This window comes from Serinus canaria, chromosome 24, assembly GCF_022539315.1.
Source record: "Serinus canaria isolate serCan28SL12 chromosome 24, serCan2020, whole genome shotgun sequence".
Classification (NCBI taxonomy): domain Eukaryota; kingdom Metazoa; phylum Chordata; class Aves; order Passeriformes; family Fringillidae; genus Serinus; species Serinus canaria.
The window spans coordinates 699,892-724,221 of record NC_066337.1 but is presented as its reverse complement, the minus strand read 5'-3'; the positions used below and the strand labels follow the sequence as shown (position 1 = coordinate 724,221).

Genomic DNA, 24,330 nt, shown 5'->3' with positions numbered 1-24,330 from the left:
CCCATCATAAACAGATCCAGGAAAACTCTCAGTTGCTCCAATCCATGTGTGACCAAAAGAGGTAAAAGTAATTATTCTCTTAGCTCACATACTGATTTATCCTTGGTTTTTTCTCTGCTTGTTTTTGATGGGACAGCTGCACTTAACCCATGGCCTTGTTTATACTGGGAAAAACAGATCCCTTAACTGCAAACACATCACTTGAAAAGCTGAGCCAGTTCCTCAGCTGCAGGTTCTCAGTGTAGGTTCCATTGCTCTGGAGAACCTGAGTGCTCTAGGAGGGTTTGGATGAATGAACTCCTGTCAGGCTGGGGTCAGGGTCTCTGCTCTGAGCAGGGGCTCTGCAGCTGCCTGATCTTTGCCTGCTGTGGGAGCCTTTCCTGCCACAAGGCTGCTGCTGTGGGTGCTTCCCCTCTGCCTGGCTGCTCTTTCTGTAAAACTTGTCAGATCTTCCTTATCCCTAGGACTTCTCTCCTCCAAAGTGGTGCCTTCCCCTGAGCTCTTGGCTCTGCTCAAGGTGTGGCCTTGGTACAGAGGAGTGCACTGAAGCTTAAAGTTTGTCACCACCAGTTTTGTAGGTGTGTTTTTCCTTGCAGAGGACAGAATCTGTCTCAGAAATTTATATGTCTTTGTATTTGTTCTTTCCCCAGATATAAATCTGCTCACAGAGGCCAAGCAGATCATGTGTCCTGATGGGTCTCTGTCTCTGCAGCTGAGCTGTTGCTTATCTTATCTTGATAAAACCCCTCTAGAACGCCTCTTTCCAGCTCAATGAGTTGCTGTGTAATATCTTCAGTAATTGCTGTTGCTGCTGTACTGGAAGCAGGCCTGTGGAAATTCCTGTCTGTGGAAAATGGAGATGTAGGAGCGTGAGTGGGATGAAGCATCACCTGCCTCCCCTGGAGCTGCTCTGATCAGCCCAAGGCTGGCAAAGGGCTGCTGCTCCTGCCTTGTGTACAGAGCCTGTCCTGAGCATCTCTGCTCATCCTTCTCTGCTCTGCAGTGCCTGCTCAGCCTTTCATTCCTCCAGTGTCAGCCTCTGGCTCCATCCTTATAACAATTCCTGGGGCTCAGTCTCTTGTCAGGCACTTGCTCTCCACGGTATTTTATTTTGCTCTTTGACAGCAGCAGCTTTCTCTGGAGAAGCAAAATCCCTCCTTCCCTCCCCCTTCTCCCCTGGGCTCCTGTTAAATAACCTTGTGCACAGCCAAGCCAGAAACAGCTCTGGGAGAAGAACAGGCTGGAAACCCCAGGGCTGCTGAGCACTAACCCAGGAGCAAATCCAGCAGGAATCCAGAGGCTGGGGACAATGAGGGACTGGACCATGAGGACAGACTTGGAGGGTGGCAGAGCCCCAGAGCAGCTGCCCAGGGTGCTGTGGGGTCTCCTTCTCTGGAGATGTCCAAACCCCACCCAGGCTCCTCCCTGTGCTGTGGGTGACCCCTGTGCTGCAGCTCAGCTTCCCTCCCTTCCCACCCTGAGTTTTGGGTTCTCCATGGTGACAGAACCTTTGTACTCCTGTGCCAGACTGGAGCAGAGTCCTGGCCTGTGGTGCCAAAGGGGAATCTGAGCTCTGACCATGGAGCCATCCTCAGTGTGTGAGTTTAGGAACCCCCTCTGTCATTTCTGTGCAAAAGGACAAAGGAGGGGCCGAGGCAGATGCTCTGTGGGATGCAGGGCCCTGCAGAGGGGTCAGGGCTGGCCCCTACCCCGTCCCCTCAGCTCTGAGCTGCAGCAGCCCCTGGTGCTCTCCAGAGGCTCCAGTCTGTGACCCTGGCAGTGTTTTGCCAGCTGGGCTCCGCTGTGGCCTCTGTTCAGCCCCAAGGTTTGAGGCAGCTCAATGTCTTTGCAGAAGGAGCTGAAATTGTTCCCACCTTGCCTGATCCCGTTGCTGGTTGGTGTTGGATCTGTTTGGCTGCCTCCAAATCACTGGCTGCAGTCAGCTCAGGAGGACTCTCTGTCTTGCTTCAGCTTTGTGTGATCAGGATACTTGGGTGAAAATTAGTCTAGATTAACTAATGGCAAGGATTAAAGGTGGATCACTTCACCTACACTGGCATGGCTGCTCTTGGTAAGAACAAAAGTGGCCTTTCATTATTTATTTCAGAGCTAAAAGAAATAAAAAACTTGCTTCTAGCTGTGTCCACACAGAGGTTTAATCCAATTTATCCATGCTAATCTTACTCAGATGAGCTGCTTTGGTCATCTACCTGCCAGCAAGATTTCTGAAAGGAAGGATATTCCAGAGAAGGGGAGAACTTGGTCCATGGATGCTCAGTGTGTGTGTCACACACGTTTCCCTGGGGGAGCCTATGGGGTATGACAGCTTTTGCCATCCATGGCAGGAGTCAAACTGGTCCTTTTTAGACATCCCTTTAGCCCCTTAAGTCCTGAAGCCCCCATCCCTGTCCCCTGTCTTGGTTTCTTTATCCAAGACCTCTCAGTGGTGGATAAGCACCAATTTACTTGTCTAGAAGAGCTGGAGAAGGGAAAAAACCAACCCAAATTTGTATAAGTATAGGGAAAAGCAAGCACTGCTAATATTAGTGTTGCTTTTGTATTAATAATTCTCTGATAAATGCCTGGGTTTTTTTCTTTGCCAGTCTAAAAATACTCCCCCAGCTTGGCAGCATGTTGTGACTGTGATAATGAAAGTGCAGTAGCATGTGCCTGCCACAGCTCCTGCCCTTTCCTCCTGGGCTGGCAGAGCTCTGGGGTTGTCTGAGGGAAGAGAGGGCACACATACTGAGATGAAGGAAAGCTGGTCCTGACTCCTGCCTTCCAAAAGGCCACAGCCTGGGAATTATCTCAATTTCAGTGGAACCCAGTGTGTTATGGAAATGTCACGTCCCTGAGCCAGGGAGAGAGGTGGAGTACAAAACCAAAACAGAATGACACCAAATTTAAACAGAAGCAGCTCATTTTCAACTGAATTAAGTCTACATCTTTTTAAAATATTTTTTTTAATCTCCAAGACTATGGAGCACCCTGCTAGAAGTACTTGTGGAGCCAAAGGGATTCTGCATGTGTTTGAGTGATGAATGTGTGGTTTGCCAATGCCCTTGGCTGGGAGGGGACTCTGTTATTGTCACAGTTTAATTGTTGTTAATGGTGCTGTACTGTACCTATGCACCACAACTTTCACTCTGACACAGCATTCAAAGCAGGAGCTGCAGCACGAGGTTGACTGAGTGCCTGCCCAGATGCTGGGGGTCATCCTTCTGCTGGCTTATGGCTCGTGCCTAGATAGGATTTTTGGGGTGAGCTGGGTGGGTTTGGGGTGAGCTCCTGCTGGGAGGTGTAGGAAATGGATTTTGTAGAGAATTCTTAAAGCTTGACAGAAGGCTCATATAGTATGCATCTCTATTGGGTATTGTATTGTGTTATCCTTCACATAAGACTGAAAATAGAATAAAAGTTTTTTAAATGCCTCTCAGTTGCCCCATCTCAAGGTCAGAAAAGAGCATAATCCAACAGGAGGCAGCTCCATGCTGGGAGCTCCAGCTGCTGGGGAGAGGACTCTGCTCTGCACTTGGGTGTCCTTCCCTCCCTCCCTCCCACCCTGAGTTTTGGGTTCTCCATGGTGACAGAACCTTTGTACTCCTGTGCCAGACTGGAGCAGAGTCCTGGCCTGTGGTGCCAAAGGGGAATCTGAGCTCTGACCATGGAGCCATCCTCAGTGTGTGAGTTTAGGAACCCTCTCTGTCATTTCTGTGCAAAAGGACAAAGGAGGGGCCGAGGCAGATGCTCTGTGGGATGCAGGGCCCTGCAGAGGGGTCAGGGCTGGCCCCCACCCCATCCCCTCAGCTCTGAGCTGCAGCAGCCCCTGTTTGCACCCTGCAGAAGGTGCCTGCTGCATCCCCAGCCCAGGCTGGAGCCAGCACTGGTTCCTGAGGCAGCCCCTGGCACTGGGAAAGGAGCCAGGAAAGGGGAAGGATGGATCCACAGGGGTGCCAGGCCCTGCAGAGATGGCTGTGAGGAGCTGTGTCCTGTCCCTGGGGCTGCCTGAGCTCTTCTCCCTTAGCTGGGGCTGTTGTGGTGCTGAGCTGGACTAGGCTGGGTGGTGTGGATTGGGGTGCATTGGGGCAGCTCCCCTCCTCTCTTCCTCCCCTGTTTCAAGAAATGAGGCAGTTCTGTTTTATGAAGCTGCTGTCTCATGGCAGCCAAGGAGCCAATGGTCCTGTTGGCACCAGAAGTCCAGCCTGGGCTATTTGAGCCCCCAGCTGCCTCCTGGCAGAATATGGGAGTGGATATGCCCCCCTAGAAATGAGCCACAGCTCTTGAACCCACTCTGTGGCCTCAGAGGCTGTGCAGAGTCACTTTGGGAAGCAGCTGAAGGATTTATTGCTGCTTGCAGAGGCCTTGGGAGAAATGTCCTTATCTTGCATGTTTTCCTTGAGGTTTCAGTCTTGGATTGATGACTGAAAGGGAGGATTGCATTTATTTCCCCAGGACTCAGGCTCAGGAGGCTGCTCAGGACAAGAGGAGCCCAGAGAGGCTTGGCTGAAGGACTGGGGGGATTTGCTGTGGCCACAGCAGTCAGGCCAAAGGATGCTTGGAAGGCCACAGGAAGAGGAGGTCAGCTGTCCCCTGTCTGTCTCCTGCCTCTCTCCACAAGGACATGGAGCTGCCTTCCAGGGTTTGGATCCTGGGAAGGGTCCCCAGTGGATTTCCCTCTGTAGGAAACATCCACCACTGACCTTGTCCTTGACCAAGCAGGGCAGGAGTGGGACCAGCACGGCAGTGACAGCTTTTTCTCTCAGGTGGAGCAGAAACACTCAGGAATTGACTCTGGGGGTGGTCCCAGCACAGTCAGGGCTGGTTGGTGGCCTTGGGCCCCGTGACTCCTGTTCAGAGCTTTGGGGTTCAGTAATTTGGCTTTTCCCCACTGTTTGAGGGGTGTCCAATAGCACATGGGTGGTTTCCTGGCACATCCCAGGAGTTCCTCTGCAGAAAGGGGAATGTTGCCTCATTCCCTGACTATGGCTCAGGGAAGACACTTGGATGAGGGTTAAAATAGGAGATGTTTTGTACACACTGGAGGGAACTCACAGAATTTGTATGGATAGAAAAAGAACCTCTTCAGACTTAATTGCTTTGACATTTCTATTCTTCAAGTGCAGAGTGCCCTCCTGAGCTCAGGATGCTTCAGTGGGAGTCCTGTGAGTGTCCAAAAGTAAACCTGCAGGATAAAAATGGCTGAGTGGATGTCTGTCTCAGCTCCTGGAAGTGCTCCATCCTACTCTGCTGCCTGCTGAAATGAAGGGGATAAATCAGATTTGTATGTTCAGCTAGCGAGTAGAGGCCCAAAACTGATTAGGTGCTTGATTACCTCTGAAGGTACTGACTTGGTTTCTGGTGTCACCTTAACCTGGGAATTGGGCTTTGAGGGCTGAAGAGCCTGGGAAGGGTCTGCAGTGGAACCTGTTCCCCACCACTGAGAAAGGATAACCAGGAGAGAACAAACCTGGAGTCTGCAGCCAGGAAAATGGGCTCAGTCCCTTGTGGCAGGGTCCCCATGGGACACTGATGTCTGTGGGGTCCCACTGTCACATCCCAGGCACCGTTTGCCTCCCTAAACTCCCTGAGCTCAGCCTCTGGTTTTCCATCAGTAAAATGTAGATGAAACTTGCTTTCCAAGGCCAGGGAATTGGAAACTGGAGTGGTTTGAAACCCATCTTCATGGAGTCCTAGAATGGTTTGGGTTGGAAAGGGATATCAAAGCTCATCCAGTTCCACCCCCTGCCATGGGCAGGGACATCTTCCACTATCCCACCTTGCTCCAAGCCCTGTCCAACCTGCAATCATCCAATCCTTTAGGGAATGGTGTTTCACAGACAAATTTGTGTCCCTGTCATGAGCTGGGAATTTCTATGAAGGTGCTGCTGGCCCAGGTTCACACTGCAGGACCCCTTCTCCTCATCAATGAGGGCTTCTGTGAGCAGGGTTTTACTGTTAATGAGTAATTAGCCTCTAGTAATGTTGTCCTGGTGGGGAAAGGCCTCCCAGAGGAGAGGATGGATCATCTCTAAGGCACTGCCCAGCTCAGGGATGCTCCAGCCCATGGCACCTGGCAGGACATGGATGATCTGGATCTGAGCTTGTCTGTGTTTCTCCAAGAAAGCCCCAATATCTGTAGGGGGAAAAGGAATGTAAACCTAATTCCTTGTTCTCTTTCTTCCCTTTTATTATGAGGGGCTTTGCCAGAGCCCCCTTCCCACTGGTGCTGTTGTGGTGATACACAAACTCTCAGGGCTTCCTGCTAAGTCAGGTGCTGAGCTCCTCTGTGCCTGGTCTGACTCCACACAGGTGTTTCTGCTCCTTCCTGGTGCTCACTGCTCCATCCCTCATCCTCCTGAGCAGAGCTGAAAGAAGCAGGAGCAGGGACACTCAGCTGAGGTGGGACAGAATGTGATGGGGGTGTGCAGGAGCAGGGAGCAGAGGTGGCATCTACAACACAAACCCATAAAAGAATTCCTGAGGTGCTAAGTGAGGGACCCAAAAGCCAGGAATTGCCAGCAGAGGGATGGCTGAGGACTCCCAGTCTGCACCTTTGTGTCTAAGCATTGGGATGGTTTTTATCTGTGCAGCTCTACTGTCCCTTCCCAAGGCTCCCAACCCACCTCTCGTGGGGTGCAGGATGGATCATGTACACCTGCTCAGCCCCCATTAAATATTCTTTTTTTCCCATGGTCTCATGTCTGTCCCTTTATTACTCAGATCCTGTTCTGGAAAAGAGAGTGATTAACTTAGAGCCTTGTGGGCTTTTATGCCATCACTTGCTGCTTAACCAACAGCAAATAACCCCTGTAGCTCTTGGGAAGGAGTTTTTCCTTATTTTCCTGATGGCCCACCTGTTCCTCAAAACCTGATGTGAAAATCACTCCATTCAGTTGGACAAGATGAATTTGAGGGGTTCCTTCCCACCCAAACTATTCCATGGTTCCCCTTGCCCTGCAGATTCCAGACTCTGAGAGCCCTGGGAGAAACCTCCACTCCCGTCCATGAGAAGAGTTCCCTGTGGGTGGGGACACTGAGCCTGCCCTCATCCTTCACCTTAAAATCATCCCTGAGGTGCAAGGGAGAAGGCTGTGGACTGGGGGTGTTGTTGCAGTGGGTTTGTTTTGCTTTTGAACTTATTTCGTTGATTGAGGAAAGTATTTTATAAAGCAGAGGCACTTTAACATCGGCTCCTTTTCCAAGAGCCTTTCCCAAAGGACAAAGTGAGGATGTTTGAGGCAGCCTCTCTGCTCTCCTGCAGCAGTTTGTGTCTGCTCTGTAGTGTGTGAAAGTGCCTTTTGTATTTGAGATTAGTTGGGAAGTTGCTGCATTACCAGTGAAATTCCACATTCTCCACATCAGTGGGGTTTCTGGCCAGCACAGTGTGGGTTTGTGGTGGGATCCACCCCTTGCTTTTGCTGTGCAGCCATCCCTCCCCAGCTGTCTTTGGCCATAGAAGATGAGGCAGATCCTGCTCCAGTTCCCACCCTTGTGGGGCTGGATCAAGGGAGAAAGGCTGGCAAAGCTTGAGCTGGATTCAGAGAAAAGAAACTGAAGGCTTGAAACAAAAACCCCATGGGTGAGGTGATGCAGGTCCCCCTCAGAAAGCAACCAGGGGGAATGTGAAGAAAAGAATAAAGAAGAGATGGGAATAAAGAAAAAGCAGGGATGGTGAGGAGGAGGGGGCAAGGCAGATGTCTGCCCGTGCTCAGTGTGTTTGTGCTGCTGGATGCCTGCCTGCTTGTCTGAAAACCTGGCCCCGTCTGGCACCTCTTTTTTTATTCTGATGTTTGAATTTATAGCTTGAAGTGCAGCAGAATGAGGTTCTCTGGAATATTGCTGTGGATGGGATGGGATTGGCTGCCTGGGAGGGTGAGGGAGGATTTGGAGGAGGGGGATGACTTGGTTTTCCCTTGCAAGATTCATGTGGGCTGCTGTGTTCTCCTTTATCCCTCTGCCTTCCTGCTGCATTTGCGTGTGTTTGCACCACTTCTGTGTGCTTCTCCCTGGGGTATCCTGAGTGCATCCTGCTGGAGTTTTGGTGTAGTCTGGGCATGCAGGGGAAGCAGAGCTGCTGTGAAGTGCTGGGGTGCAGAGCAGAGCCACAATCCATGGAAACCATGGCTTCTGCCGGGACGACACGGATCAGCCACACTTCCTCCCTGGGAATGTGCCAGGAGATTTGTTCTCACTGAAGGTTTCCAGGTCTCCAGGCTTTAAACGTTCACACAGTTTGAATAATGCATAAATTTCCAGCACTTGCTGGAGTCAAATACTCTTCTCCAGCATCTTTAAAAAATAGATGAATGCATTTTTACTTGAACACCTCCCCCTTTGTGTAATCTGTTTTTCCTTTTTCACCTGTCACACCTGCAATCCTTGTGTCCCTCTAAATGCACAACCCCATCAGGGTCAGATCTGTATGAGTATCTCATTCTTCCCTGCTGCCTTTGGCATTTAGAAGGGCATCTTTCATTGTTCAGAAAGGTGGGAGACTCCTGACGGCATCTGCCTGTAATTGGTGAATTCAGACACTCTATAGAGGTCATTTCTGGGGGGATCCATCTCCCTCTTCCCCTTGAGAGGGAATGAGAGTAGTGAAGAACCCTGTGAGGCTGGGCAGGCCCTGAGTGGCATGACAGAGACTGTGCCACAACAGGCTGGACAGCACCTCTGGGCAGGGCCTGGAGGAGGCTCGGTGGGGCAGGGAGACCTTTCCAGGCAGATCCTGGAGGGGTCTCTCCTGCAGTTTGACCATTAAAACAGACACAGTCTGGACTCAAGGTGTCAGTCTGAGGCTGGTGACTTTTCTTGGCCCATTGGGAAGGATCTAGAGCTAGAAGGATTAAGAAGCACGGGATGGAGTTGAGGCAGCTTTCATTTCCCTGTAAAATGCACCAAGACCCCCTTTTCCAGGACAGCCCATTCCCTATTCCAGGGATGCTTTCTGCAGATCACACCTTTGGTTTGGGCTCTGCTGCCTCTTGAATTAATGACTTTAGGGGTGGGGTGTGGTTGGTCACCCACAGGACTGCAGTGACTCTGGGTGTGCTGGGCAACCCCCAGGTTTTATCAGACAGTGGGTGATCCCTTTGTTGGGACACCCCAGCCCTTCCCAACGCCCCTGACTTCTGCCACTGCCTCTGAGCATCCAAATGGCACAGGATTAACAAACACCCTTCAGGAAAGGTTGATGAAGTGATGGCAGAGGGGCGGGGAGTGCTCTTGTGACAGTTCCTGATGCAGAGCTGCCTCAAAGCTTTTGCAGAGGCAAAGCAAAGGGCAGGACCCAGCCCTCTCAGCTCTTCCCGAGGGAGGAGTGGGAGGAGGCTCCTGCTGTCCTTGGGAAGGATGAGAGGAGCATGAAGGATTGCTTTTCCCATCCATTTGGATTGCTGCTGTTGGCCCCACGTCATGAATTCTCCCTTAGGAGTGGCCAGTCTGTGCCTGGGCAGGATCCTTGCCCTCTGTGCCAGCTCTCTGGAGGGGCTGGCAGGCAGTTCCTGCACCAGGAATGCCAATCCAGGGGATTTGGGTGACCTCACCATCCCTCCTCCCCTCCTGTGACACTACCAAACTCTTGTCAAGTCCTGCTAGAGGGGCACCAGCAGCTCTGGTTTGGAGGGATCTGGGGCAGAGTCACCCCTGTCCCCTGCCCTGCCTGGGCCCCAGGCAGGTGATGGGAAGGTGAGAATACAAATGCAGGCTCGGCTGTGGGAAAGGAGGAAGGGAAGGGGAGGGGAGGCTCAGCCGTGGCACGGCTGGGGATGTATTTGCCCAAGATTTGCTCTGGCAGGTGTTGGGCTCGGAGCCTGTACTGGGGGCTCTTCTGGCTCTGTGAGCTCATAATGAATCTTAGCAGGGCATCCGTGCACCAGCTGGAGGGAGGAAGGACTGAGCATCTTCCTGGCTTTTCCAGCATCAGTTGCTGGTTTTGGATGATTTTTAGTGTAGAAGTGAACATATTGTTGTGTTCCTTAGGGGCCCAGGAGCTTAGTGGAACTCAGTGGCTTCCCTACCGAGGTCTGCAGGTCACCTCCCGGTGGGGATCTCAGGATGTGGGGGGAGTGGGGCTGCTCCTCAGGATTGCCTTAGGATGCTGCTGGCACTGATCACTCAGCAAATCCCTTCTCATATGAAAAAACTAAAAGGAAACCCATCCTTAGAGACAAGGAGTTGGGAAGCCGAGCAGAAGCTGCTAGAAAGGAACATCATCATCTTTTTCAGTGGCAGGAGTGGTTTGAGACGCAAAGTTGGTCTAACAGCGCTGCCTGCTGGAAACTGCTCGGAGGGAAAGCGATTCTGTGCCCCGGCTTCTACCACTCCTTTGGCACAATTTAAACCCGTCCTTCTCCCTTTTCCTCAACCGGCTCTGCCCACAAAACTCAGCTGCTCGGGACAGGCTGTCAGAGAGGGATGGAGTTTCCATCCTGTTTATCCTTAAGGCAGTGGAGAACTGGGGCCATCCGAGCTGCTCCTGGCGCTGCAGGGGTGCCCCAAGCCCTCTCCTGGCGTGTGGAACCCCCAGCCCGCAGATTTTGGCTCACTGGATCTCGGTGGCATTGAAGGAAATGCCCGTGGTGCTGCTTTTGGAGCACTTCAGGCCAAGCCAAGCTGGGGAGGCAGGATACCACTTCTGGGCCTGCTCCCTGAGGAACCACCCCTGGGGTTCATCCTCCTGCTGCTCCCTTTCCCACCCAGCCCGAATGTCCTGGCACAGATTTACACACCCTTGGCAGGGTGCTGTGCAGAAAACGGGCTGACCAGCCACCAACACCTCAGTTAAGATGGGAATTTGTCTACTGAACTTAAAAGTCAAAATTTTTATTTGCCAAGCCCTGTGAAGGCAGCTCTGGCGTCCTCCCATGAGGAGGGTCCCTGTGGCACAGCCTCTGTTCCTGGCTCTGGAAGAGCAGGAATTCCTGGCTCAAGCAGGAGGCGGGGGGGTTGCTGGGTTTGCTGGTGGGACCTTGCAAGGACAGCAGTGCCAAGTTTGGATGTGCAATAAGCAGATCTGGACTGGAGTGAGGATTTGGGAGCAGATGAGGCAAAGATTTCCAAAGGCCCAATGCAGCCCCTCTGCAGTCACACAAAGCCTCCAGGTAGAGCCGGACTGCACAGAAGGAGCCACCCCACAGGTCCATGAGCAGTGGGGTCACTTGTCCTCCATGCAGAGAAGGATCAGGCTGCTTTTATTCCTGGTAGCAGGTCTAAACTCTGTATTATTTACTGGATGAAAAGACTGTGAGAGATCCTTCTTAGAATGTTAAAAATGTTTGAAATTTCCTTCCTTTAATCATCTTTTTGCTATTAATTAACTCTGAGCAGTATTACTGTGATGCTCAGAATCCCTCCCAGCCAACTTGGAGGTGGCCTGTGCCATCTGTTTGTCCTGATTTCATTTGCCCTGTGCCTTCAGTGCCAGGGCCAGGCTGTTTCTGCTTGTGCTGTCGTGCTGGGTGAGAGGAAGGGGACACTCAAACACCCCAGGCAGGTTTATTTATTTTTAGAAAGCAGCAATGGGCACAGGTGGAATGGCACAGATAAGCCCTAGCCTTGGCATGGGAGTTCAAAGTCACCTCCTTCATCCTTAACTACCTGCCAGCATCCCTCCCTCCAAGGCATGGCCCCAAGCTGGCTCTTCCTGTTTTGTTTTTTAAGTACACTGTTAATTAACGAAGCAGCGGAAAAAATACACACAGGCACACCTGAGTAGTTTTTAACCTGGCTTGATTAATGCTGTCAAGTTGCACATCTGAGTGTGAGCTCAGTGGGACTGTTGCTTTTGTTTAATACCACAAGACACCTCAGTCTGGATTGTTGCATTACAGTACAAATAAAAAACAGAAACAAAACCACATCTGCATCATACAAGGTGAGAAGAATATGAGAATTCTAAGTATTTACAGAGAAGGGCAAGTGGGGTACCACAAAAAATATTTACATAAAAATACATGAGCTTGTCGGCATATACATTTTACACCAGTTCACAAAAAAAAGACACTCTATAAATTAAAGTGAAGGGAACTCCAAAGGTAACCCAAGACTTTCTGGGATGTTTCTTTCATGCGGCTCAGGGAAAGAAAAATCAAGTCTTCTACAGCAGGAAAATGAACGGCAAAACAACCCTTTTGTCCCCCTCCCTCCCCCCAGCTGGACGAGGCAGGGCTCTGCACACAGGAGGAACGTGGTGCTGGCTCACACCACACCATGCCTTTCACAGGGATCTGGGCTCGGGGAACAGGAACATGCCTAAGCCGCCAACGAAAGGAGGGAAAACAACTTCTCACCCAGATTTCCTGACATTTAACACACCACTTGAGTCAATGCCCTGTCACCAGCCCAGGGGATGGCAGAGCACACTTGAGGTTCTGTCCCTTCTGGGGTCAAAGAGGAACAGAACGTTTTCAAGTCGGTTTTGGTTTTGTGTAGCGACTTACTACCACTGTGCAATCCTCACTGATCCCCCAGCAGTGAGCAGGGGCGGGGGATCACTGCAAAGACGTAGGCACAAAGTTGTGGGGATGTTCTCAGAGATGCATATAGATATCACCTGATAAGACTCTGCAAAAATCAGAAATTAATGCTTCACTTAAGACTTCATAAGGGCCAAGTCCTCATTACTCACCTACGACTGCACTCCCTTTCCCAAGGAAGGTCTCCTGTGGGTCACATCCTGCTCCAAAGCAGAGGGGAAAATCCAGAGCAGGAGCACACTCCTGGAGCCTCATTCCTGCATGCACTGGGAGACCCTCTTCTGGAAACAGAGGGAGTGGCAGCTCTAGATGCAGATAGTGTCCATGTGAGGGAATTGCTGAGGAACAGAGCTGCTGTCACCTCACAGGGATGTGGTCAGGCAAGGAATTACTGAGCCTGAGCACAACTGCACTTGGATTAGAGGATTATCTGTTTTGCTGTCCCCCTGCTTTCTCCACTCTGGGACTCGGGACTGGGCTGTGACTGTCCTCCAGCTCACCCACCTGAGACTCCTGGTGTCACCTGCCTGCCTTGCTCTGATGCATGACACCCTTTCCAACCGCACCCATGAATTTTGGGGCTAATGAGGATGTAAAACTCTCTGTAGGACTAGCAGACTGAGCTCAGAGCAGGAGCAGGACTGCATAGTTCACTGTATGGCTTGGCAGGGCAGGATCATGCAGGATGCTGCTGAAGCTGTGGGCAGGAGGAACAACAAAGGAAAGGTTTTGGTCTGTGTTACCTGGGAAAAGCTGGTTCCTTCACCTTTTTAAATTCTGTACTGTGGCTCAGCAGTGCTGGACGTGAGTTTGGGTTCTCGGAGAGCTTCCACACTTGGAGCACACCTGGATGTGGCTGCGTGCCAAGGGGGAGGTGGCTGAGAGTCACTGCTCTGCTGTCGTCTTCCTCTCATTCCCAAAAGGCTGTTTGCAGCAGCCCTCTGGGTTAGGGTACAGGTATGCACTTCCAGAAGCCCTTTGGGAAAGGTGCTGAAGGGTTTGTTTCCAATGGGATGAGCGGGTGCTTTGCACCTGGCACTTCACACAATGCAGGGAGAGCAGCACAGCACTGAGGAGCAGAGGCTGCCAGGGATGGCACTTGGGCTCTACAGGGAGACAGTGGCCTCGAGCAGGAAAATCCAGAGGCGTTTGCAATTGACAGGAGCTGGGAGCAGCCCCTCGCAGTGGCAGGATAGTCCTGGCTGACATAAGGCCCAGGCAGAGGGAGGGGGAAGCTGCGGGGCAGGGGGGGAGTTAAGGCTTTCACGGAGAGAGAGGTTGGACCTGCAGCTCTCTTTACCTGAATCCCAAATAGCCTGAACCAAACACTTATCCCTGCTTCAACTGGAGACCTGGCAGGTAGCCAGGGGCTGAGGCTGGTCCTGGCCCTGGCACAGCTCTGCTGGGGAGCACAGATAATCCAGCCTGGCTCCTGAGGAACCGGGGCAGCTCAGCCTTGCCTGGGAGTTACTGCCAGTGGAGACAGGGTGACTCACCCAGTGGTCCCTTTCTGTGCAGTTCTGTCATTTTTCCTTAAAAGAAAACACTACAAAAAGCATTCCCTCACCAAAAACCCCAACTCCTCTACCTGGGAATTCCTCATGAGGAGATTGTGGTAACCTGGATCACAGTGCTGCTTTTTTCTTTTTTTTTTCTTTCTGCTTTTTTTCTTACTACCAGATTTCGGTCCGTAACATGTGAGAACTCTTCTAAACAAAATGCTTAAAACACCAGCATTGCACAATAAAATAGAACCAGAAGGTAGTTACTGAAACAGCCCCAGACAAGGCTCCAAGGTTAAAAGAAGCAAAAAGCTATAGAGTAGTCAGCAACTAGAAGCAGGCTTTCCTTAGGATTTAAAAGTCCCAAAATAGCCATGTAACTTTTTGTTCAAAAAGCCCCACCTAAGCAGCTGTGTGCTAACTGCAGGACTTCCAGGTTTTTCATAAAATATTAGAGATTCGAAACAGGTAGAGAAGTTCTTCAACCACACAGAACAGGAATGGCCTTGGAATTATCAGCGAACATTTAAAAACTGCTAAATCTCAAGTATTGCTTGCAAGCCCTACCTAATGGAATTGATGTGCTTTATTTGTACAGGGGGTGTGAGTCCTGGGGAGTCTGAGAGGCAGCAAGAGTGCTGCCAGGCTGTTTTTACAATATCAAAGCTTTTCAACAGCTTGGACACCATTTTTGGTGCATTTCAGAGTGCACTGGCCTTCTGTCCCTACTCACTGAGTCCTGGGGAAACTGCACCTGGGCACATCACTGCTCCCTCTGTGCCACAACTCCACAGGGATCTCTGCCCAGCATGGAACTCAGAGGCTGCAGAGAGTCTGGAGACCTCCAGCTTAAGCTCAGCAGGAGCATTCCCTGATGGATTGCTGCAGGACCTGGCCCAGGGCAGCTGCTCATGCAGACAACTTGTCACACACAGCTGACAAGGTAGGTTATGATTTACATAATTCTATAGACTTTTTTAAAATCTATTTTTTTAGTATTTTTTGCAGTGAGATGACAGAGTCTTGCCAGCCACAAGATGGAATAAGCTCATCTGGGCCACGGATAACCTTGCAGCAAAGAGGAAGAACTGGCATGGAATGGGTGTGCTGTTCCCAGCTCTGGGGGTCGGGTTTGGTGTTTAGTGGTTTATTTCTTTTGGTGTGAGAAATGCAAACCTGCCCTACATGGCTCCTGCAGCTGGCCTCTGCTTACAACAGAGAAATGTGAAGGAAATGGACTTCTTGTAGGCAGAAGCAGCTTGTTAATAAGCAAGAAATGTAACGAGTGTGTTGTGTTCTGAGCTGGCTTCAGAGCCTATTACTCGGGCTTGAAGTCAATACAGGCTCAGAGCAGCTGCAGTGGATGCAGCTATGGGAGAGGCAGGGCCTCAGCAAGGAGAGGATCCCTGGGGAGTCCTGCCCAGCCCCACTCTCTCTGTGTAACTCTGAGGATCCTCTATGGCCCTTTCCTGGGAGCCAGCCTGGGAAGGGCCATTTGCAGCAGGATGGAGCTGCAGGCAGAGTCCATCGTGCACAGCCCATCATACATGGTACCCTGGGTGTGGGGAGGAGCAGCCAGTGTCACATCTGGGAAGGGAAAACTCCTTCCCTCCCTGCTCCAACAGCATCTCTGTCAGCCCTGCCTGGCCTCTGGCAACACCTGTGTGCCAACAGCCTGCCCTGTCCTCCCAGGTGGCTCAAAACTACATGAAAATCTATAGCTCTAGTACATAAAAACAGTGAGTGGGGGCCAGGGGAGGGCTGAGGGGGGTTTGCTTTGCTTGCTGGGGCAGGGTCAGGGAGTTTTTTACTGTCACTGAAAAAATAAAACAGTCCACTGTCCAGCAGAGGCTGCTTAGACTCTATCCCTTGTCCCCCCCACAGCTCACTCGACGTGCACCTCTGTCTCAGGCCTCTGCAGACACAGCTCTGTGGGGAGGAAGGCTCCCTGCCCCAGCGCCGTGGCGTAAGTTCTGCTGTGCATGTGGGGGAAACCAGGGGGCACGAAGCCTCCGGCTCCAGCATAGCCCCCTCTTTGGTGCTGAGGCAGGGTATGGTAATCCTCCAGATTATCGTACTGGGACACCACAGTCATCGTGCTTTGGCGTTTGCCCAGGGTTTGGTAGGGGTACAGCAGGGCAGAGTCCCTCTCCATGGGCTCTGGGTGCTCCCGCATCCGGAGGCTGTGGCTCCGCTCGGGCTTGGGTGGCGGTGCCACGGGAGGGGTGGCGTGCTCCTCCTCCTTGTAGCAGTCTCTGGAGTGCTTCTCCATGGATGCTCTGCCTCGGGGCCTCTCCAGGTCTGGCCTGTCCTCTGCCAGCCTCCCCTCCTTGTGGTTCAGCCTCAGGGTCTCCTGGCTGGCTGGGATGTACTTGCCACCCGAGTGCTGGTAGCCCATGGGCTCGGGGGGCTCTGGGCCACCTTTGGGCCTGTACTCGGGGTAGGGGGGCCCATTTTTGGGTTCGGAAGGCTGCCTATGGTTGGCTTCCTGCTGCAAATACGTCCTGTGCTCGCTGCTGCTGCTGCCTGGTTCGTGCATCTTCCTGTTCCGGATGCTGCTCTGCTTCTGGGGCAAGGACGGCTTCTCGGGCTGTCCATTCCCATAGCCCCCGCCATGATAGAGGGCTCGGTCCAGCTCAGGCTCCGTGTGCTGCCCATAGTAACGCTCGTCCCCTTCAGGCGTGGCCGCCTTGGCTGGGTACCTGCCCTCCTTCCCTTCTGCCACTGTGAGCAGGCCGCTCTTGCCAGGATCCGATTTGCTGCGCAGGTGGACAGCATCCAGGCCCCCCAGCTCATCCTGCAGCAGCGGGGCCACGTTGTCGTACTGGGACATGAGGGGCCCTTTGACTTTCTGGCGCGTGCGGCTCTCCCGGCGGATGGACTGCATGCGGTACTTTTCCATGTCCTCCAGGTCCCAGGACATGTACATGTGCTTGATGTCCGGGGCGGGGGGCACGTCCCTGCTAACGAAGCTGTGCTCTTTGCCCAGGTGGTTGATGAGCCCTGCCCGGGGGTAGGCGGCCAGGCTGGGGTAGCGGTACAGCCCCTTGCCCTGCAGCCGGGACATGTAGGGGCCGAACTCACGGCTGGGTGGGCCGTGGAAGGGACGGACCCGCACGGTGCTGTAGGGATCCAGGTCGTAGAAATTCGCGTCGGCTGCAGTGTAGAAGGGGGAGCCGGAGGAGCTGGAGTAGGGACTGTAGCGATAATGGACCCGCCCGTTCTCAAAGTAAGGCTGGAGCTGTGTGACGTGGTAGTCGGAGTGGGGCTGATACGGCTTGTACTGGTAGAGGGGCCGCGGGCAGTACACGGGCTCATCATCCGGGGGCACCTCTGTGCGGGAGATGGGCACAGAGCGGATGGTGGCGGCGGCGGCTGGGCCGGGCACGTGCAGCGACTGCACCCTGCGGATGGTGGGGTACGGGGGGGCCTCCTCGGCATAGCCGGTGCCCCGCAGCCCCGTGGAGCTCACGGAGGACACAAAGTCGGTGCGGCTGCGGGGTTTGGGGTGCAGACCCGTGGCAGAGCCCTTGCCCTGCGTGCCGTAGGAGCTGTAGCGTGCGCCTGTGGTGACGGGCGGCTCCGGGCGGGGCGGGTAGGGCTGGTGCTGCTCGGCCTTGCCATGGTAGCCGTGGGCAGGGACGCTCTCGGGCCGGTACTGGTGCTTGGTGTGCAGGTAGCTGTCAGGGCCCACGGGCTCAGGGAGGCTCTCCGTCTTGGGGTGTGGCACGTACACCGGCTGCAGGGACGAGTGCTTGGGAGGAGGTGGCGGGGGTGGCGGCGGCAGCAGCGCCTCCTCCACGGAGGATGCCAGCATGGAGGAGGCCAGGAAGGAATGGTAGTTGGAGTTGTTGATGGTGTCTGTGTTGTTGGAGTGCATGGCTGCAGCTATTTTGCTCTCCAGCGTCCTCACGGGAGGCACGGGTGGGGTGAAGCTGTAGGAGGAGGGGGCAGGGACTGACTCGGAGCGCAGGTGCAGCGGGGGTGCCCTCGTGCTCTCCCGGGGCTTTTCCAAATGGCTCTGGTGGCCTGCGGGCACTGAAGAGGAGCCACGGGCACTGGAACTACTCTCAGAGACAAAGCCAGGCGTGGGCTCTGGAGGCTTTTCAGGTGCAGCCGTGCTCCACATCTGCAGGGAAGAAAGCAGACAAAGTTAGGGACAAACAGCTTTTTCTCTGCTGTTCTGTAGGTAGAACATCCCAGACACTTGTATAGATCAGCTCCATTCCAGCATATCTATGCCTGGTTTCTGTTTGCTGGGGACTGACAGACGTGTAGGTTCCCTCTCTCAGCATGGGAAGGCATGATGCCACTGGCAGTTTTTAGGGACCCATCATAACTGGTATGTTCTGCAAATGCCAGACCAGAGGAAGGGAGGAGGTGGCTGTCTCCTCACACATTACCATCTGCGTTTTGTTAGGTGGCTTGCTTTTAAATGTCTGACGTTAATAAAAATGTTCTGGGATTTAACCTCCTCAGGCCCTGGTGAGCAGATCAAGAAATGCAGTAAAGTACAAATTCCTGCCTTAAAATGTGGCTTCGGGGCTTAGGATGTGTGTTTCATGGGCTGGGGGCTTTGGATTTGTGACTGGAAATGTTTCAATCCTGCACAAGCAATATGACCTGCTTTGTTTAACAGAATCACAGAATCAAAGAGTTTGGAAAAGACCTCTGAGACCATTGAGTTCTACCTGAGATCAATCCCTCCCTTGTCACCAGCCCAGAGCACTAAGTGCGATGTCCAGTTGCTCCCTGGACACCTCCAGTGATGGGGACTCCACTAGCTCCCTGGGCAGTCCCTTCCAGCTCCTAATCAACCTTTTGTGAAGAAATTCTTCCTGTTGCCCAACCTAAACCTCTCCTGGTGAAAACTGTGTCCTCTCATCCTTTTGCTGACTGGACATGAGCCTAACCAAGATGCTGGAAGAGGACCCTGTCAGAGGATGCAAAAATTCTTCTTCCTGAGCATTCTGAACTATCAATTCCTCTGACAGCTGCCCCTGCAGACACTTTTTTCCTTAAAACCAAGGAGAGTGGGTATTCTGAGATGCTCCCTTAGGAAAGCAGCACAGGATTTCCTGCAAGGCTGTCTTCTCTGTGAAATACCCACGTCACTCCCGGTTTCCTGCAAATCCCCCCCGCTTGCCATTTGGATTTGGACCGACATTCCCAGTGCTCAGCATTTCAGAGGAGCTGTGCAGGGAGCAGCACGTACCTGCCCAGAGCCGCTGGGTGCTTTGGCCGCTGGCACCTGTCCCACGGCTGCCTGGTGCTCCTGTCTCTGTGCTGGGGCCGCAGCCGCGCGCGGCACAGGCAGGACGGTGGCATCTGCCTGGGGGGCGGCCCCGGCCGGCGCACGGGGCTCAGCTGCCATGCCCGGGAGGGTGCTCAGGTATGGCACCGCGGCCGGGGCGCCCCTGTCGCCAGCAGGACCCACGGAGGGAGACTGCAGCTTGTCCTCGGCCATGCAGGGAGCGTGCAGCTTGTCCCCAGCCAGGCCCACACGCAGGTGGGACTGTTCCACAGCCAGCTCCATGCCGGGCAGCTCCCGCTCCGGCAGTGTCCCTGGGCCATGCAGGGCCGCATGCTCCCAGTCCCCCACGTGGGCCGGGAAGGCCTCCTTGTCCCCCGCTCTGCTGAGGTGGAAGCTGGACTGCTCCTGCTCCGCATCCCTGCTGCCAGGCGTGTCCCCAGGCATGCCCGTGTCGAGAGGCGGGGGCTCTTGGCCTCCAGGTGCGCCGGGCGGGTGGTTCTGCTCCCCGGCTGTGCCTCGGCAGTCCTGCTCTAAAGGTGCCCCGGGCTGGAAGTGCAGGCGGTTCTCGGGCAGAGCAGTGAACAGGTGGAGCTTGTCAGGAGCGCCCGCAGAGAGATGGAGCTTTTCTAGAGCTGTGCCAGCTTCAGCCTCTCCATAATTTGTGCTTTCAGCATGAGCATCTCCTGGCCTTTTGTGGGACTGGGCGGATGCTTGCTGTGCGGACTCGGCTAATGCTAGGGCCAGCATGCGCGCTGCGTTTTTCGGAGGAGGAGGAGGGATAAGAGACACAGAACTGACGGGAACAGGATCCTGGGGGGAGTCGAGGGCAACTGCTCCTAATGGGGGGAAAATTGAGAGAGAGAGTGATTTTATGTTACCCAATAAGGAGAGTGACCTTAACGACTATTATAAAAAAATAGATGCTCTCCACACTTTCACAGTGGCAGTTCCTTCTGATGTGAAACACTTGTGTCTCACAGGCAAACGCTGCTCGACAGCACAGCAGTTCATCACAAAGAGGAAAAAACCCAAGAGATTGTCTAAAGGCTCCTCTTGCATTTCTAGAGGTAGGAAGGAGGTAGCAGAGAATGAGATACCTTTACACAATTTTGATCATAAGGTTTTAGGCGGAAAGGTCCCTTCTTCGAGTGTTGGCAGATTTTTAATTTAAAAAAGGAAAAGTCTTAGATGGTCTATTGGCTGAAATGATTGAGAAGGACATGCTAGAGATTTTCACATATGAGAGGATGGGGAAAAAAAAAGTGGAATATAAAGCATTATGGAAATTATCCGAGATTTGTGTGATGTAGGGAGAAGGCAGAGGTTAAGACTTTACTGATCTGCACAGCCCTGCAAGACACTCGTGACCAGAACTGACGGGCAATCCCCTCTCCTAAAGGCACGCAGAGGAGGACGGTTCTGAGAGCAGCTCCCCTTTGGAACTTAAAGAAAGAATGGAGGAAAATGCACTGTACCTGGCTGGGTGTGTCCACTGGGTACAGTCTTATTCTGACTGCTTGGCATGGCTCTCTCCCCTTCTTCTGGCAACTCTGCTTTGCAAGCAGTCACTAGCTGGGGATGCTGCAGCTCTTGGTGGGCTCCTTCCCCTGTTCCTGTTTCACTGCTTTTCAGGGGCAAGGACATCTGTGTTGGGGACCTGTTTGTGATCTCAGTGATGCCAATCTCTTTGCTCCAGCTGGAAGCAGAGGAGTTCCTAGATGTGGTGGGAACTCCTCCCATGGCCTCTGGCACACGGCTGGGTAGCACAAAGGAGATGGATTCTGTGCTCAGTGGTGGAGATTTGATGGGCTTTCGGGCTGTCTTGGGTGAGAAGCTGAGGGGTTTGCAGGCCTGCTCTTCCGTGGGGCTCAGGTCCAGCGTAAAGAAGGGACTCATCTTCTCCTGGAAAGGGGACACTGGCTCAGAGCTTGTGGCACTGCCTGGGGTCTGGGACTGGCTGCCTGATTCTAAATCCTTCTTGAACAGGCTTGGCTTCTCCGTATTGATATCAACAGACTCCAGCAGGGAGGTGCTGCTGTCTAGGCACTCGGACTCCGCTTGGGGGGGGCTGCACTGGAAGGACATGGGGTCGAAGTCCAGGCTGGCAACGCCGATATCTGGTGGGCTGAGGTCCACGTCCTCCGAGGAGCGGGGAGAGATGAGGGCAGGGACATGGATGAGCCCCTCGTCCCCGTCGCTGTCATCATGGGGGAGGTTGTCATAGGAGTTGCAGCGGTTCATGTTCCCCAGGAGCTCCCCATTGAAAGAGGCAGACAGGGCATCGCTGCTGGACCTGGGCCTTCTGGGCCGGAACAGTTTGGATTCACCTGGAAGTGAGGAGACACGGTGGGTCAGTGGCAAGACCTCCTGCCCAGGAGGCCAGGCCCCGTCGGGGGTGGGGGTGGTCACAGCAGTCCTAAGGCAGCCAGAGGCTCCCCTGGCGATCTCTGCACACAAAGTAACATTGTTGGCAGTGGCTGCTTATTCCATTTGCTTAAACTCTTGTTACAGCACTTGCCAGGTGTGATTTATTGTGAAACTAAGCTGTGTGCACAAGACACTTCAAATGTGCTGAAGGCCTTTCTCACAGAGCACTTTCCTCCAAATGCTGTCCCATCACCCTTGAAATAGCAAGGGGAGGAGCCAAGGAACAAACATAAGCAGTGTCAGCAAAACCAGAGTAAGAGATTTGCTTTTTTTAACCTTAAAAGCAGGAAAACCTATGAAGAGCATTTCTGTGAGACCCATCTCTGCTGGGAGCAGAAGGCTGCTTCATCAATTAGCAAGTTCAGCTTCCCCTAGAGGGGAGGAAAACCTGCCTTGTTGAATATCTACAGCCAGAGATGTCAAAGTGTCTCCCTTAATGCCCATTTCTTGGAAGTGCAGGTAGGATTTTGCCTTACCATCCACAGCATGCAGGGAGGTGAGGGACTCCTCGCTCTTGGCCGAGCGGAGCGTCCCGCTGTCTCCTCGTCCTCCTGAGGGAAGGAAGCACACAGGGAAAGGATCAGTTAGGAACAGGGTTTACATTTAGCTGAGTAATGGTGGCAGGAAAAACACAAATGCATTTCTAGCACCAACATCACTGTCCTAAGAGTAATCTTATTTTGAAGGTGGGTTTCTGCTTCTCATTTTACCTGGAAACAGTGACCCACCCAAGTAATGACTGGGTGACAGGCTGGGAAACAATTTCCCACAAGCAAAACCCCTCAAAAAGGGAGACGAAAGGAACATTTACTGACCCTGTTTATGGGCACTAAACAAGTATCATTTCAGTCTCTGAGGAGACAGTCCTGAAGGGCATCATAAGAGAGTGTGAAGACTGTGAGGGTAAGAATTTAAAGATTGACCTTGGGCAATGAGGGGATAAAAGTTCTCCTGGGCCCCTATTTTGGGAGTTGTGATGTGTTTTACTGCAAAAACATGATGTTGCTATTTTTAAGTTTGTAAAGAAACAGAAAATTATATATGAAAAAGGCTGAGAATTCTACCTACATATGCCAGCTGTGGCTACAAAGGGTTGTTGGCTGCCTTCTCAGGGTACTCTGGTACAGCTTTTGGAGGGAATGTGTTTGTGAGAAGGTGCCTTTCCCTCATTTCATCTTCTGAAAGCAGCAAGGGGAACCAGAACTGTATTCTCATTTCACAATGAGAGTGTCAGAAGGAATTATCCTGTGATTAATGATAGCAGCAGCCACAGCTTATCTTTCCAAAGCTGTTCCAAGCAAAGCAGAGAGCTGTGAGCCCCAGCAGGCTCCAGAGCTGCCCAAAATCCACTGGGAAAGAGCTATTGGAGGTGTCATGCACGGCTTGGACGCTAGAAGGAGATAAAAGCCCATTGGAAACATCCCTGCACTGCTGACAACCCTGGGTTTTGGAAGGGGGCCTCACCTGCCAGGGCTATGGCTTTCATTTCCGAGGGCTCGCTGGGGTTGCGCTGCAGTTTGCGCTTGGACACGGAGGAGGATTTCCCCAGGTTGAAGAAGGAACGCCAGCTCCCCACTGGAGACTTCTTCATCTTGCTGGGAGGCCTTTTCCTGGGGAGAGAAAATGGAACACATGGATGAAGGGTGGGCTGCAGCTCAATCCTGGCTGCTTGTTATCAGCACTCTCTGCTTTCTGCTCAGAAACTCCAGGTTTCTGCTTGGAACCTCCCTCTTTTCCACAGCTGAGGATGTTTTGCTCAGCCCTAAAGTCTTGCTGTGTAAATTCCCCCAAACTCCATAAAGCAGCTGCAGTGCAGGTGAGGAAGGGCTCTTCCTTGTCCAGTCCAGCAGCCAAGGGATAGATTTTCTGGAAGAAGTCCCAGTTCTCTGGGAAGCTGGGCAGACATAAGGGTGTTCAAAAGCATCTCTCACTCCTGCTATAAAACCACCTTAGTCTCTTCCACTGCCATATATTATTTCCAGTGTCCTTGAGCCTGTCCAACTGCTCCATTTCAAGGGAACCTGGATTTGTGACAAACACTTGGTCCTGGAAAACCCCAACATCTGCAGGTGTTCACCCTGTTTACATTTCTGTATGTGACTGGTCTGTGATGAGAGGCATCTCTGCATCACAGACAACATGGATTTATACATTAAATGATATCCCTGGTGAAAACAAGACAGAGTAGAGTACAAATTATTTGGCTAAACCAACACCACTGATGTGAGCTGAATCCTCCCAGAGTCAAAAACAGGTGGAAAACTGGCCACAATATTTACATCGATAACAAGTCTCAAGGAAATATAAGCAAAATCCTGCTGTATTCAAAATAACACAGTTATGACACATGCTGGAGAGAAAACCTGTCTCTACCTTTCAGATGGGAAGTCAATGACTGTGTGGAATTTCCCCTGCAAAGCTGCTGGGCCTTCTCCCACTTCAATGTACTTGCTGTCTGCCACGATGGGAGAGTTGATCTGGGCCTGTGTCCGTGCCTGAGCCTCCTCCAGCGTGAGCAGCTTTGTGGAGGGGGAGGACACCAGCAGGGACTTGGGCCGGGATAAAGAGCTGTGCCCTGCAAGGGAAAACCACAGGCAACAGGGAGAGTCAGCAAACAGCAGTGTGGAGATCAAAGCTCAGCTCTGTGTGTCTAGGGAGGTGCTGTGTTTTT

The 24,330-nt window shown here is 52.6% G+C and overlaps 1 protein-coding gene across 7 annotated transcripts in view; it reads right to left on the bottom strand.

Annotated features, from left to right (window-relative positions):
• Nucleotides 1-11,713: 11,713 nt before the first annotated feature.
• ARHGAP32 (Rho GTPase activating protein 32) overlaps nucleotides 11,714-24,330 on the bottom strand; it is a 236,190-nt gene continuing 223,573 nt past the window's right edge. For all 7 annotated transcript variants that reach the window (XM_050983506.1, XM_050983507.1, XM_030231136.2 and 4 more), the window contains 6 exons: nucleotides 24,033-24,234; nucleotides 23,124-23,269; nucleotides 22,136-22,210; nucleotides 20,708-21,559; nucleotides 19,194-20,068; nucleotides 11,714-18,107 (listed from right to left, as the gene is read on the bottom strand). In XM_050983506.1, coding sequence (XP_050839463.1) covers nucleotides 15,864-18,107; nucleotides 19,194-20,068; nucleotides 20,708-21,559; nucleotides 22,136-22,210; nucleotides 23,124-23,269; nucleotides 24,033-24,234 — 4,394 coding nt within the window. In that variant the 3' untranslated portion in view covers nucleotides 11,714-15,863. The remainder of the gene's footprint in view (nucleotides 18,108-19,193; nucleotides 20,069-20,707; nucleotides 21,560-22,135; nucleotides 22,211-23,123; nucleotides 23,270-24,032; nucleotides 24,235-24,330) is intronic.